At 52.0% G+C, this 13,808-nt stretch overlaps 2 protein-coding genes across 2 annotated transcripts; both read right to left on the bottom strand.

Moving 5' to 3' along the window:
* Positions 1-1,211: 1,211 nt before the first annotated feature.
* On the bottom strand, positions 1,212-2,482 carry HCRT (hypocretin neuropeptide precursor). The gene is made up of 2 exons (XM_055579609.1): positions 2,462-2,482; positions 1,212-1,617 (listed from the first exon to the last, which is right to left on the bottom strand). The coding sequence occupies exons 1-2, from the start codon at positions 2,480-2,482 to the stop codon at positions 1,243-1,245; spliced, it is 396 nt and encodes a 131-aa protein (XP_055435584.1). The 3' UTR covers positions 1,212-1,242.
* A 3,667-nt stretch (positions 2,483-6,149) lies between these two features.
* On the bottom strand, positions 6,150-10,633 carry GHDC (GH3 domain containing). The gene is made up of 10 exons (XM_055579906.1): positions 10,514-10,633; positions 10,202-10,290; positions 9,747-10,021; positions 9,326-9,447; positions 8,550-9,051; positions 7,956-8,148; positions 7,756-7,827; positions 7,546-7,679; positions 7,170-7,255; positions 6,150-6,926 (listed from the first exon to the last, which is right to left on the bottom strand). Exons 3-10 carry the CDS (start codon positions 10,006-10,008, stop codon positions 6,708-6,710), a joined length of 1,590 nt encoding a protein of 529 aa, XP_055435881.1. The 5' UTR covers positions 10,009-10,021; positions 10,202-10,290; positions 10,514-10,633; the 3' UTR covers positions 6,150-6,707.
* Positions 10,634-13,808: the final 3,175 nt, after the last annotated feature.

Genomic DNA, 13,808 nt, shown 5'->3' with positions numbered 1-13,808 from the left:
AAGTCTGAGCTGGGCGTTATCTGGGACGTTGTATGCTAAAAAGTGCCACATCTTTCTGCACCTCTACTTTTGGGTTTTAGTTTCCTAGCGCTGCTGTAACAAAGTACCACAAGCTGGGTGACTTAAACAATAGAAATCTGTTGTTTCCGTTCTGGAGGCTGAAAGTCCAAGACCAAAATGACTGCAGGGTTGGCTCCTTTTGAAGGCTTTGGATGAATATTTGTTGCATGCCTATTTTCTAGCTTCTGGTGGCTTATTGGCACTTTTTGGCTTGTAGATCCATCACCCATCTCTGCCTTCATGTTCACATGGATTCTCCTCGTGTGCATTTGTGTCCAAATCCCCCCTTTTTATAAGGACACGTCATATTGGATTAGAAGCTCACCCTACTCCAGTATGATAGATTTTTTTTTTTTTCAGTATGACTGAATTTTAACTAATTTCATCCACAAAGACTATTTCCAAATAAGGTCATGTTCTGAAGTGCTGGGGGTTAGGACTTCAAATGTAAATGAGGAAGGGGAAGGGGTTGCACAATTCAACTTGTCACAGGTGTGTTCCGTTGAAATTGCTGGAAAAATCTTGCCTCATCCCTGCTTAAGAACTTCTGACTCTCAGCTACCTACAGAATAAAGTGCAAAGCCTGATGATCTGTGAGGGCTTTCACAATCTGGGCTGCACAAGCCTAAATGCCTCCCCTTCAGTGCCTCACCGCTCCCCCAAACGCCCTATCCCACACTGTAGCCCTCTGGAAGATTCCTGTTGAACCTTATATTCCCTGCCTTTTCGGCGGGCGCGGCTCCCTGCTTCCCAGCCGCATCTCGCTCCTCTGCTTGCATTTTCCTCCGCGTTTCTCAGGAAAGGCCTGGCGATTCAGAATGACTGGTGGAGCACCGAGGACCGTGTCTGCCCCCATTCTCCCCTCCTATCACTCACATATGCGGTTCTCACCGCTCTCCAGGGCCTTGCATAGTTTCTTGCCCTAAGAGCGCCCACCCGAGAGTGGTTCAAAGACTCCCAAACCGAACTCCAGGTTTTCCGGCTCTTTACGGTTCGAAAGACTCTCACGCCCCCTGGAGGGCGGGACGCGACCGCACAGGGACAGAGAGCAGCCACACTAAGAGAGGGAGACTTTATTCCCCTTTTTCCTGCGAGCTAACACTTTTTTTTTTTTTTTTTTTTTACCCCTGCGGGGGTGAGGGAGGGGCCAGGGTAGGGCCAGGACTGGATCCGAGCGAGAGCTCACACCCCGGACCGTCCCCCAGGAGCCACGGACGAGGCGGCGTCAGAGGGACACCGGCTGCCGGAGCAGGGGCGCAGCGCTGGCTCTGCGCCTGCGCGGCGGCCCATGGTCAGGATGCCTGCCGCGTGGTTGCCGCTGGCCTGCAGGAGGCGCTGCAGCCGGCCCTGGAGACCCGGGGGCCCTGGCCGCCGCTTGCCCAGAGTGAGGATGCCGGCCGCGTGATTGCCCGCGCCGTGCAGCAGCTCGTAGAGGCGGCAGGAGCACGTCTTCTGACGGCAGCAGTCGGGCAGGGGCTGCGCGGCCGCCCCAGGTGACAGCAGCGCGGGGGGCAGCAACAGTAGCAGGAGCAGCAGCGTCACGGTGGCCCAGGAGACCTAAGGAAAGCGGAGACCGGGCGCTGAGGGTCGCCCGCATGCCAGCCCCTACGTCCAGGTCCTGCCCAGCTGGCTCCGCGCCCCCTCGTGGCCGGCGCTTCTCACTCGCTGTCGCCTGGCTTTCCTGCCTCGGTTCAAAGCTGTCTGAAGGGCTGTCTGAGACGACTGAGCGACTGAACTGACTGACTGACCTTAAGATCCAGCAGAGCATCTCCTCCAGTAACCTCTTTGAAACCCCCCTGGGCAGAATGAATCTCTCTCTCCTCTGGGTGCCGTTAGTCCCTTGTTAGCCTCATTAGAGCGCTGACCATTCCATTTGAAACAGGCATGTCTGAATCTGCCCCAGAAGTTTATGGAGACTTGGCTCAGGGAAACAGAAGCCCCATTTATCCGCTCCTCCTCCCCATAGAGGGCAAACACTGGAAAATCAAGGACTGGCAGGATCCAGATTGTTGTTTTGACTGCCTGCTCCCTTGTAGGGGAAACGATTCTGTGGGTTTGGACCCGTTTCCTATCCTTTCATGGGGCACAACGTCCTCACTTGTAAACTGGGTATTAAGTAATTCCTACTGTGCAGGGTTGCTGGGAGGATGAGATAAGATGACAGGTGCAAATTGCACCTGATACATAGTAAAAGCTCGATAAACATGAACTCTTAGGAGAACAGGGCATAGTCCAGTGTTAGCTAAGGCAGATTCTCTGTCAAGGGTCCACCCTGCATCCTGCTTCAGAACCCATATAGTTTAAAGACACTTTCAACCTTCCTTCTAGCTCCCCGAGCAAGCATTCTCACTGTCCCCTGTCTCATTGCCCCTAAGTCACCCCTCCATCCCTGGGTCTTTACCTTTGTAGAGGAAGGATTCATGGTGTCTGGAGCTCAGAGTTGGGTAGCCGGGAAAGGTGTCATCTGCAGTGGTCCGAATAGCCAGGAACTTTGAGGCTGTCAACTGCAACTCACTAGCAGGAGCCTGGGGTTTATAGTGCTCAGAGGTGGTAGACGGGAAAGGGGGAGAGATGGGTGCTTGCATCTACTCCGGGAACAGACAAAGGCAAGTCTAAGATTAGCCTCCCGCAGGAGTGCCGTCTCCAGGCTGGGCCCCAGGAATGACCGCCAAGGCGATCAGAGTCTTGAGTTGGATCTCTGTGCCTCTGGTCCCCCACCTTGTCTGTCTGCCTGCTCCCTGGAGATGGGGCGGTCTCCAGGCACTAATGAGGCCACCTTGCTCCTAGGAATCTGGGAGCACAAAAGAGGTCTTGCCTGGGGGCTGGCGTGGGACAGTGCATAGGGGGAGCTGCTAATTAAGGGCAGGAAAGGAAGCAGTCGTGAGACCCACCCTCCATAGGATATGTGTGTCTGGGGGAGGGCAGCCAGGCAACAGCCTCTCTCCCCTGCTCCTGTCTGTACCCCTGGGGCCTTTATGCTTCAGGGCCTTCTTCCTCTGTGGAAAAGGTGTTTTAGCTGACTTTCCCTCCTCTCTGGCTCTTCTTCCTTCTGCCCCTTCCACCAACCTCCAAGATGGAGAACCTTGAAAAGCCACTCCTGGGCAGTGGGAGGACACCAGCCAAAACTGATGTTATCCTTCCATCTCCCCAGCTTTCTACCTGGTTGGGCTGCCTCAACGGGATGGATTGAGTCCCATCCCACCATTGGCAGGAGGAGAGCCACCATGGGGAGAAGGACACGTGCCATCTCTAGGCTGGAGTTTCTCTTATCTAGGGCACTGTCTACTGAGCACCGGTTCCGTGCCAGGCTCCGCTCTGGGCACTGGAGCGACAGAGTGCATAGGACATTGCCTGGTTTTCTTTTAAAAAAAAACATAATTTATTATTATTATTAATTTATTGGCTGCACTGGGGCTTCCCAGGTGGCACTGTGGCAAAGAATCTGCCTGCCAATGCAGGAGACATGGGTTGGATCCCTGGGTCGGGAACATCCCCCCAACCCAGGAGTAGGAAGTGGCAACAACCCACTCCAGTATTCTTGCCTGGAAAATTCCATGGCCAGAGGAGCCTGGCGGACTACAGTTCGTGGGGTTGCAAAGAGTCAGACACGACTGACTAAGTAAGCACGCATAGGCTGCACTGGGTCTTCATTGCTTCGCACGGGCTTTCTATAGGTGGGTGCTGGACGGTGGACTACTCTTTGTCTCTCTGTTGCAGTGCTTGGGCTTCTCATTTTGGTGACTTCTCTTGTTGCAGAGCATTGGCTCTAGGCATGTGGGTTTCAGTAGCTGCAACTTGCAGGCTCAGTAGTTGTGGTTCATGGGGTTAGTTGCTCTGCTTCATGTGAAATCTTCCTGCACTAGGGATTGAACCCATGTCCCCTGCATTGGCAGACAGATTCTTAATCACTGGACCACCAGGGAAGCCCTGGCCCAGTTATGCTGGGAAGTGACTCAGCAAAAGTATAGCTCAATGAAGAGAGGACTCTGCAAAAGCCTTCCGTGAAAAGTCAGTTTCCATCAAGTAAGCTTAGGAGAGAAGGCTTTCCCCAGAAGGGACAGCCTGAGCAGAGACCTAGAGGTGACCGTGTTATACTCATTCAAGAAGCAGGGTGTGGTCCACTAATCACAACTTCTCTTAGAAGAGAGATGTGGCTGGACAGGTAAGTGAGGTCAGAGTGGGTCAAAGGGTCTTATCAGCTAAGCTGATTAGTCTTGATTGTACAGGTGCTGGGAGGGGGTGGCTATGGGAGGATTTTAGCAGTAAGGAGTCATGGGCTGAGGTAGGGGCCAGGCAGGTGGGGGCAGAGGGCTGGATTTGGGGTGTGGAATCCAGAAGTGGAAAATTCTTAAAGAGATGAGAATACCAGACCACCTTACCTGCCTCCTGAGAAATGTGTATGCAGGTCAAGAAACAACAGTTAGAACTGGACATGGAACAACAGACTGGTTCCACATTAGGAAAGGAGTACGTCAAGGCTGTATATGGTCACTCTGCTTATTTAATTTCTATGCAGAATACATCATGCAAAATGCCAGGCTAGATGAAGCACAAGCTGGAATCAAGATTGCCTGGAGAAATATTAATAATCCCAGATATGCAGATAACACTACCCTTATGGCAGAAAACAAAGAGGAACTAACAAGCCTCTTGAAAGTGAAAGAGGAGAGTGAAAAAGCTGGCTTAAACTCAACATTCAAAACACTAAGATCATGGCATCCAGTCCCATCACTTCATGGCAAATAGATGGGGAAATAATGAAAACAGTGACACTTAATTTTCTTGGGCTCCAAAATCACTACAGATGGTGACTGCAGCCATGAAATTAAAAGATGCTTGTTCCTTGGAAGAAAAGCTATGACAAACCTAGACAGCGTATTAAAAAGCAGAGACATTACTTTGCCAACAAAGGTCCATCTAGTCAAAGCTATGGTTTTTTCAGTAGTCATGTATGGATGTGAGAGTTGGATCATAAAGAAAGCTGAGCTGAAGAATTGATGCTTTTGAACTGTGGTGTTGGAGAAGACTCTTGAGAGTCCCTTGGACTGCAAGGAGATCCAACCAGTCCCTCCTAAAGGAAATCAGTCCTGAATATTCATTGGAAGGACTGATGCTGAAGCTGAAACTCCAATACTTTGGCCACCTGATGGGAAGAACTGACTCACTGGAAAATACCCTGATGCTGGGAAAGATTGAAGACAGGAGGAGAAGGGGACGACAGAAGATGAGATAGTTGGATGGCATCACCGACTCGATAGATATGAGTTTGAGCAAGTTCCAGGAGTTGGTGATGGACATGGAAGCCTGGTACGCTGCAGTCCATGGGGTTGCAAAGAGTTGGACACAACTGAGCGACCAAACTGAACTGAACTGATTCAGAAGTAGTAATTCAGAGTCAGAATCTGAGGCTTGAACTTCCCTGGTGGTCCAGTGACTAAACTGTGCTCCCAATGCATGGGGCCCCAGGTTCAGTCCCTGCTCAGGGAACTAGACCCCACATGCTGCAACTAAGACCCGGCCCAGACAAATAAATAAATAAATATTAAAACAAACAAATGAACAAAGAATCTGAGGCTTGGCAGCTGATTGGGATTAGGTGCCACGTTATTTAGGAGGCACTGCGAGGTCTGGACAAGACTCACGACCCTGCTGAAACTGAAGGCCAGCCCGTTTCCCCTTTGGTAAGATGGACAGTCAACCCAGATGGTCTCTGGGGCTGCTTCCTGCTGTGATTCTTTATATTTGCAGTATAGGTCTTGCCCATGGAAGTGATTTGTGGGTTTTGGGCCAGGAAGGGAGACTTGTGCTAAGCCTGGGCAAGGGGAGCAGCCCCTCTGCACTTAGGGAAGGCTTGGGATGGGGAGAGGTTGGGGCGGGGTGGTTCAGTGTCTCCTAGGTTGACCTAGGCTGTGGTAGGGGTCCCCCAGGTCTCCAAGGGCACACACTCAGGGCCCACCCCAGTTTCGAGCAGAAGTTACAGGGAAAGCCCTGGTGTCCAGAACTGAAGCGGAGAGGGCAATCCAGTCTGCAGCAGGAGCAGAGCGAATGGGGTCCCTGGTTTCCCCAAAAGCAGACCCCAAGCCAAGATTCTGGGTGTAAGAAGTTTATTTGGCAGGTGACCCTAGAAAGCACGTGGGAGGAGGGACAGGAGAGACAGGAAGAAAACCAGTAAGAACCGTGTTAATGAGAGTGTTACCACTGTGGGCAACTGGTGGGGACCCTCGGAGGCAGATGCTACAGAATACACTTCAGAGTTGTTCTACTGAAGGATGACAAAGCTGAAGTCTGCGGTCACCAGCCCCTGCTCCGTGCCAACCGGGAGTCACTCCTGGGAGCCTGAACTTTCAACACTTCCAGCCTGCCTGGTGCACAGGCTAAGAAACACAGGCATTGCCAGCATGGATTGGAACTCCCGTGTCCTCTAGGGTGGGCTGGGGGCTCCAGGCAGGGTGCTGCTGGTGTCTGCTCTGTCCTTGAAGTCAACTCCTCGGCCTGACCAGGTCGGGCCTCCCTAAGGGCAGCAGCTCTCATGGGCAGCTGTCAGCTGACACATGAAGACCCTGGCCAAGGGCTCCACATCCAGAGAGGCTCCAGAGGAAAGAGCGAGGCAGCCCATGGGGGTGAACGGGGCCGGGGCAGGCCTCAGCTCAGGACACCACCCTCCTCTGCAGGCACTGGGCCAGGGACCTGTGCCTGAGAACCCGGGGCATCTCCGGAGGGAAAGGGGCCGAGGGGCAGGCAGCGAGGGCTGCCCGCAGTTCCCTGAAGGCCCCCTGCCCCACCAGGTGGACTTGGGCGGGGCCCATGCTGCCCCGGAACCGCAGGTCCTTGTAGCGAGCGGAGGTTTCCTGAAGGCAGTGGTCAAGCTGGGAACAGAACGGCTCAAGTGAGGCTGGTGTGGGGCTGGGCGGTGTGTGGGGGAGGCGCGCACAGCTGTGCCCAGGTTGTGCGTGGCTAGAAGTTTCATGTGTACATGTGTGTCTGTGGGATTCAACCCTCCCTTCCCAGAGCTCCAGGGAGGTTCTCCTCCCCTCCCCCACCTCCCCATGACACACGGGGCAGTGTGCAGAGTGGAGGGGACATTCAGTTTGTCTCTGTCTCCGGTTTACCTTGTCTCGATTTTCCTCTGACAAGTTCCTCAGCCCCTTCAGTGCCACAAATACCTCATAGTGGGGAGCGGAGCCCTCAGAGGAATCTGTGGACAAACTGCCTATTACAGACACACGTTTTGTGAATGGGGCATCTTCGAAAGCTCAAGCCCACTGCCCCTACTCCAAGGTTCATAGGGGAGAGAAGGAGTTTCTTGGCAAGGAGTGGGGTCAACGGACAAGAAATGGGTAGAGACTGCAGCAGGCAGATGGGGGTTAGATATGCGGAGGGACTTTTGTTAGGAGCAGCACAAAAGGCTGGGTCTTTCCTCCTTTCTAGAGGTCTCCCAGCGGGGTGGGTATGGGTGAGGGATAGTCAGCCAGTAGAAAAGCTTACCCAGAATCCTGCTCTCCACCCAGCCATGGTCCAACAGCTTGGCCCCCGGCCACTGCCCCACGGCCCGGCCCAGGGCCTCAGAGAACACGTGCTCACCAGCGTCTTCGCCTCGAACGCTCAGGGTCTGGCCCAGCCTGGGGAGAAGGAAGCAGGAGGCAGAGGAACCCAGGGCACGAGCATGGTCCCTCAGTGACCTGGGGGGTGACTTACCTGCAGATGAATTTGACGACCGGACACTGATTGTAGTCACCCGCTACCTGTACCACATCACCGAGCCGGCACCTGATGGGGAGTGGGGATGAGGTCAGGCCCAAGGGCCCATTAACTTCAACAGCATGCGCATGGCCTGTTAATCGGGTTCAGGCTCCCTGAGGCAGCGGTTGGGGAGAGGTGGGCAGGCAGATGCTCACCTGGTGAGGCTGGCGTGGTTGGTCAACACCAGCTCGTATTCCTTGCCCTTCTGGGCCTCAGCCAGCAGGACAGTGGGGGTAGCCTCTTCCCAAGTTCCTTCCTTGAGTGGGAGCAGCTCAATAAAGGGGGCTCCAGGGGGCAGAAGGTACAGGCCATGGGGCTGCTCTGGCCACAGACTCAGGCCCAACACCCCTGTGGGGAGCAAGCAGCCTCTTCATTTGCTAGACAATTGCCCAGGCCCCAACCCTCTGCGCATCTGATCCCCCTGCTGCCCCTCCACTCCATCCTTCCCGGCTCCCCCAGGCTCAGTCCTCTGCTTCTAAGGCCCTAACTGGGAAGAGGCAGTGGTTCTGGAGGTGATGGACCTGAAGAAAATGCTGGTGTGGTATAAATCTGTGTAAGTCACTTAACCTCTCTGAGCCTCAGTTTTTTCATCTGTAAAATGGAGCTGGTGTTGGGGAGGAATCAATGAGATGACTATGGGGCTTGCTGCAGTTCATGGGGTCACAAAAAGTTGAACACAATTTAGCAACTCAACAACGACAACTTGGCAGCTAGCTGTGTGCCCCTCACCACCCTTGAGTCTTGCTGACCTCCAGAAGCAGCGTAAGCGGGTGAGAAGAAGGTGAGCCCTTGGCACCACAAGGCCCCCAGGGCGGCCACAGCCTCAGCCTGGCCTCCTGCGTCCAGAGTCACCACCACCTGCAGTTTCGGCCAGAGCCGAAGGGCCAGTCCTCGGGTTCCCTGCTCCAGGGCTTCCCGCAGCTTGGCTGCCCGTCTGGGGAGAGGTGCTCCTGGGTTCCCAGCAGCGATGGCCTCAGCCAGCTCTTCCCCATGGGCCTCCAGGTCCAAGAAGACATCTAGGAGCTCTGCTGCCGTCCCAGCTTCCAGAGCCCGCAGCCCTGGGGACCTCAGTGCCTCCAGGAGAAGGACCCTTGGGTCCTTGGCTCCAGTGGGGCTCACTTGGCCCAGGGCATGCCAAGGCCAGGGGAGGGGGTAGGGCCAAGGGGAGGAAGCAGTTACACGAGCCGTGCCTCCTGGAGCCAGCACTTCCGGGTAGGCCTTGTTTAGGGCTGCCAGACCCAGCAAGGTGGCCTGGAGGGAGAAAAGAGACAGTGTTGGCCCTGGGCCTGAGCCAGACCCTGAGCCCCAAGATATACTTTTATTTTTTGGTCACCAGGGATCGAACCTGCACCCTCTGCACTGAAAGCGGGGTCTTAACCACTGGACCATCATGGAAGTCCCCCAGTTTTGTTTTGAGGTTTTTGTTGCTGTTGTTGCTGTTTGCTTTTTTCCCATCCTGATGGGAGGCTTTGGCTCCACTTAGGGACCTTAGGGATGGGGTTAGGTTCCAGCCTTCCCCATTTACCTGCAGAGAGGCCTCGCCATGGTACCAGTTTGAGGTGGGGGACAAGGGCTGCCCGCCACTTTCTTCCTCCTGGGCCTGGCTGGCTTTGGTCAGAGGGAGATGATTCCGGAAGGTGCTTATATCTGTAGCCCCAAAGACATCATAAAATCCCCATGAAGCCACAGAGTTTCCCAAGGGTTCAAACCAGACTGATGAGACCCTCAGGGAAGGAATCCAGAACAGGCCTGAGGGGAGAGAGGCTATCAGGGTCCAGGATGGCAAAATTCATTTTGAACAATCGGGCCTCAGTAGGTTCTCTGGGTCAGACCTCTCTCTGTGCTGGCAGTAGAAGGGGAAAGCGTGGTCTTTGGGTTCTGGAATCTGACTCTCCTGTGGGGTTTCCTTCTCTTTGGGCCACTTCCCCAGACCCTGGGAAACACACCTGTGCTCCCTCTGAGGGGACAGCGGGGACCCTGGGCTCCGCGCAGACAACGCCTCAGGGCCTGCTGCTGGCTCTGGCCCGCGTGCAACGTGCTCTGCGCTAGTCTCTTCTGCTGCCAGGCGGCTGCCCAGCGCAGAGCCCCCCACGTCACACAGTGCTGGAGGCGGACAAGCCAGGACCGCCTGGCATCCCGGGACCGTGGCCGCCACAGGAGCACGGCCAGTGGCAGCAGCAGCAACAGGGTCAGCAGCAGCAGCAGCATCTCCAAGCAGCTCCTGGAAGGAGGAAGGCCTCCAAGTACTGGTACTGCATGGAGGAGGGGAAACCCATTTCCTCCCCTCACTCTGCCCAGCACAGGAAAATCAAGTTTAAAGGGAAGTTGGGGAAGAAGCCTGGACTCCTGTCAGGCGCGTGATGTGGAGGAGACAACGGCAAGGCTTTGGGGTCACACTGACCTGACTTCGGATCCTGGCTCTGCCCCTGGTTAGCTGTCTGGCCCTGGGGCACTCAGTCAGCTGCTTTGAGCCCTGTACCCTTGCCCCATCTGTAAAATGGAAATAATGATACCCCTGAGAAGGAGCACGGAGGCCATGGCAGAGCACCTGGCTCAGAGCAGTTACTTAACTGATAACAGGTCTGGTCTACTCCCAAGAGGCTCTGCTCGGTCCAGGATCCACCCTGTCCCAGCATCGTGTCCCTTCCCCGCCACCCCCCACCCCCCCACAAGCCCTGAGCCCCCTAACAGTGGTTCCACGTCCCACAGGCACCTGTCACAGCCCACTTGTGCCTCTGCCTGGTACCCAGGGGCCCCTCAAGGCTCCGGAACAGCCTCAGTACACAGCTAGCCAGAAAGATGGAGCCCAGGCTTTAAGGGAAGTCCTGCCGCTGGGCCTGAGGGTGGAGCTGGAGGCGGGGTCAGGGGAGCTCTTAAAGGGACAGGTTGCCTAAGGGCCGCGGTGCTGGGAGGTGGCCCAAGCCTGCAGGAGGAGGGAAGTTACAGCCAGAGTAGAGTGGTCCATAGGGTTGCAAAGAGTCGGACACGACTGAAGTGACTTAGCATGCAGAGTGGTCCTCAGACTCGTGCCGGTGAAGGGAGAGAAATCTGAGTGCAGAAAAGAGTGTCTCAGATCAGCATGAGCGGGGAGTGGGCACATCCCATCCTGGAGCAGGTGCAAACGAGCACTGTCAAAAAGCAACATTTTTCCAATCTAGAATTGCCCTCCACAAAGGTAGTAGAGAAATAAAATCCTTTTGTTATTGAACAAACATTAAAGCAGCCTGCGACACATCACAGGCAAACTACTGGGACCGCGAAGACAGAAAAGAATCTCATTCTCCCCCATATTTTTTTGTAGTTATAATTTATTAACTTGTCATCCTGATTTTGTATGGGCTTACTTTCTTTTTTCATTTTATTACCTTTTTATTTTTAACTTTAAAAATATTTAATTGAAGTATAATTACTTTACAATGTTATGTTAGTTTCTACTGTACAACAAAGTGAATCAGCTATATGGATACATATACCCCCTCCCTGTTGAGCCTCCCTCCCTTCCCCCATCTCACCCCTCACCGACTCATCACTGAGCACGGAGGTGAGCTCCCTGTGCTATACAGCAGCTTTCCACTAGCTATCTGTTTTACACATGGTAGTGTATATATGTTGGGCTTCGCAGGTGGCGCTAGTGGTAAAGAACCTGCCTGACAATGCAGAAGACATAAGAGACACGGGTTCGATCCCTGGGTCAGGAAGAACTCCTGGAGGAGGTCATGGCAACCCACTCCAGTATGCTTTCCTGGAGAATCCCATGAACAGAAGGAGCCTGGCGGGGCTACAGTCCATGGGCTCACAAAGAGTCGGACATGACTGACGTGACTTAGCATGCACGCACACATTGTATATAAATGTTAGTGCTACTTTCCCAGGTCATCCTACTCACTCCTTCTCTGTGCATCTGCCTGACCATTCTCTATGTCTGTGTCCTGCCAATAGATTCATCAGTATCACTCCCTTTTAAAGCTAGAGCCCAACAGATATAACCTGTTAACACATGTTCTCAAGATAAATAACTTTACCTGGTAATTGGGGTCCCCACCTGTGTTAGTTTATTGGCTTTATCCCAGGAAACACAAACTTCTCCCATCTTTATGGCAAGAGGTAGTTTTGCAGCTTGGAGTAAGGTGCTCTCCAGAGCTCGGCTGTCCCTGCTTATTCTGAAAGACTTGAGAAGCTGTGCTCAAGAAGGTGTTCTTCTATCCCACATGAAGCCCTCTCTCCCGCTGTGTTCTCCACCCAGGCTCTCAGACACTCTCCCTTCACCCTCAACTGCCTCACCATATTGCAGTCTCTCTTCTCAAAACTGAGCTTTTTAAAATTTTATATACTTATTTCTTTTTGGCCATACTGCTTTTGGGATCTTAGTTCCCTGATCAGGGATTGAACTAGGGTCCTTTAGCAGTTTAAGAACTGAGTCCTAACCACTGGACCACCAGGGAATTCCCATCATGGCTTAACTCTTAAAGCGTGCAATTCAGTGGTTTCTAGTGTATTCATAGGTATGAATGCCAACAGTCAATTTTATAACATTTTCATCACCATGGAAGTAACCCTAGGTTCTTTAACTATTAATCCCCAATCCCTTCCCACCTTCCACCCCCCAGCCCTAAGCAACCACAAATCTACTTTCTCTGTATATAGATTCAACTATTCTGGATATTTCATGTAAGTGGAATCCTATACTATGTGATCGTTTGAGTCTGGCTTCTTTCATTTAACATGTTTGCAAGGTTCTTCCATGTAGTTCATTCTTTTCATCGCCAAATGATGTTTCAGCATATGGATGAAACTCATTTGATTATCCATTCATCAGTGGATAAACCTGGGTTATTTCTGCTCTTTGACTATTGTGTATATTGCTATTATGAATGCTAGTGTACAAGCTTTTCTGTGGATATATATCTTCATTTTTCTTGCATAAAAATGGAATGCAAGGGGTTCACTGTGTTCCAGTGAGTGGAATGGCTGGGTTGTATAGTAACTGGAACTGCTAAACTGGTTTCCAAGGTAGCTTCACCATTTTACATTCCCACCACCAGTATATGAGGGTTCCAGGTTCTCTACATCCTTGTCAACACTTGTTACTACCTGACCTTTTGATTATAGCTGTCCTGCCCTCCTCATTCATCCATTTGAGTGAGATTTTGCATTTTCCTAATGACTAACAATGTCCTACCTTTTTATGTGTTTATTGGCCATCTGTGTACTTTCTTGGGGAAATGTCTTATCAGATTCTTTACCCATTTTTAACTGGACCACTTGTCTTTTTATTATTAAGTTGTAAGAGTTCTTTATATATTTTATACACAAGTCCATATATCAGATATATATGATTTGTAAATATGATTTTTCTCCTATCTTATGGGGTATTTTTCCATTTTCTTTTTTTTGACTTGGAGTAAAAAAATCTTTTTAAATTTTTTAAAAATTTCATTTTTAAAAACTTGTTTTTTAACTGGAGTATAATTGCTTTACAATGTTGTGTTAGTTTCTGCTGTACAACATGAATCAGCTATAAATATACGTATATCCCTCCTGAGCCTCCCTGCCACCCCAGATCCCACACCTCTTTTTATTTTCTTGATAGTGTCCTGGAAGCACACATTTTTTAGCTTTATTTATTTATTTACCTGCTGGGTCTTCATTGCTGCGCACAGGCTACGCTCTAGCTGCGGTGTATGGGCTTCTCATCATGGTGTCTTCTCTTTGTGGAGCACAGGCTGGAGTGCCCGCGGGCTTCAGGAGTTGTGGTGCATGGGCTTACTTGCCCTGTGGCCTGGGGAGTCTTCCCAGACCAGGGCTTGAACCCAGTCCCCTGCACTAGCAGGTGGATTCTTAACCACTGGACCACTGGGAAAGTCCAAAATATTTGGCTCTAATGAAGTTTAACAACCTATTTTTTTCTTTTGTTGCTTATGCTTTTGGAGTCATATCTAAGAATATAGTGTCAAATTTGAGGTCATGAAGATTTAGCCTTATATTTCCTTGGCTTTTCTTTGATCCAT

The sequence above is a fragment of the Bubalus kerabau genome, chromosome 4 (genome assembly GCF_029407905.1).
Source record: "Bubalus kerabau isolate K-KA32 ecotype Philippines breed swamp buffalo chromosome 4, PCC_UOA_SB_1v2, whole genome shotgun sequence".
NCBI lineage: Eukaryota > Metazoa > Chordata > Mammalia > Artiodactyla > Bovidae > Bubalus > Bubalus kerabau.
This window is presented reverse-complemented; position numbering and strand designations above follow the sequence as displayed.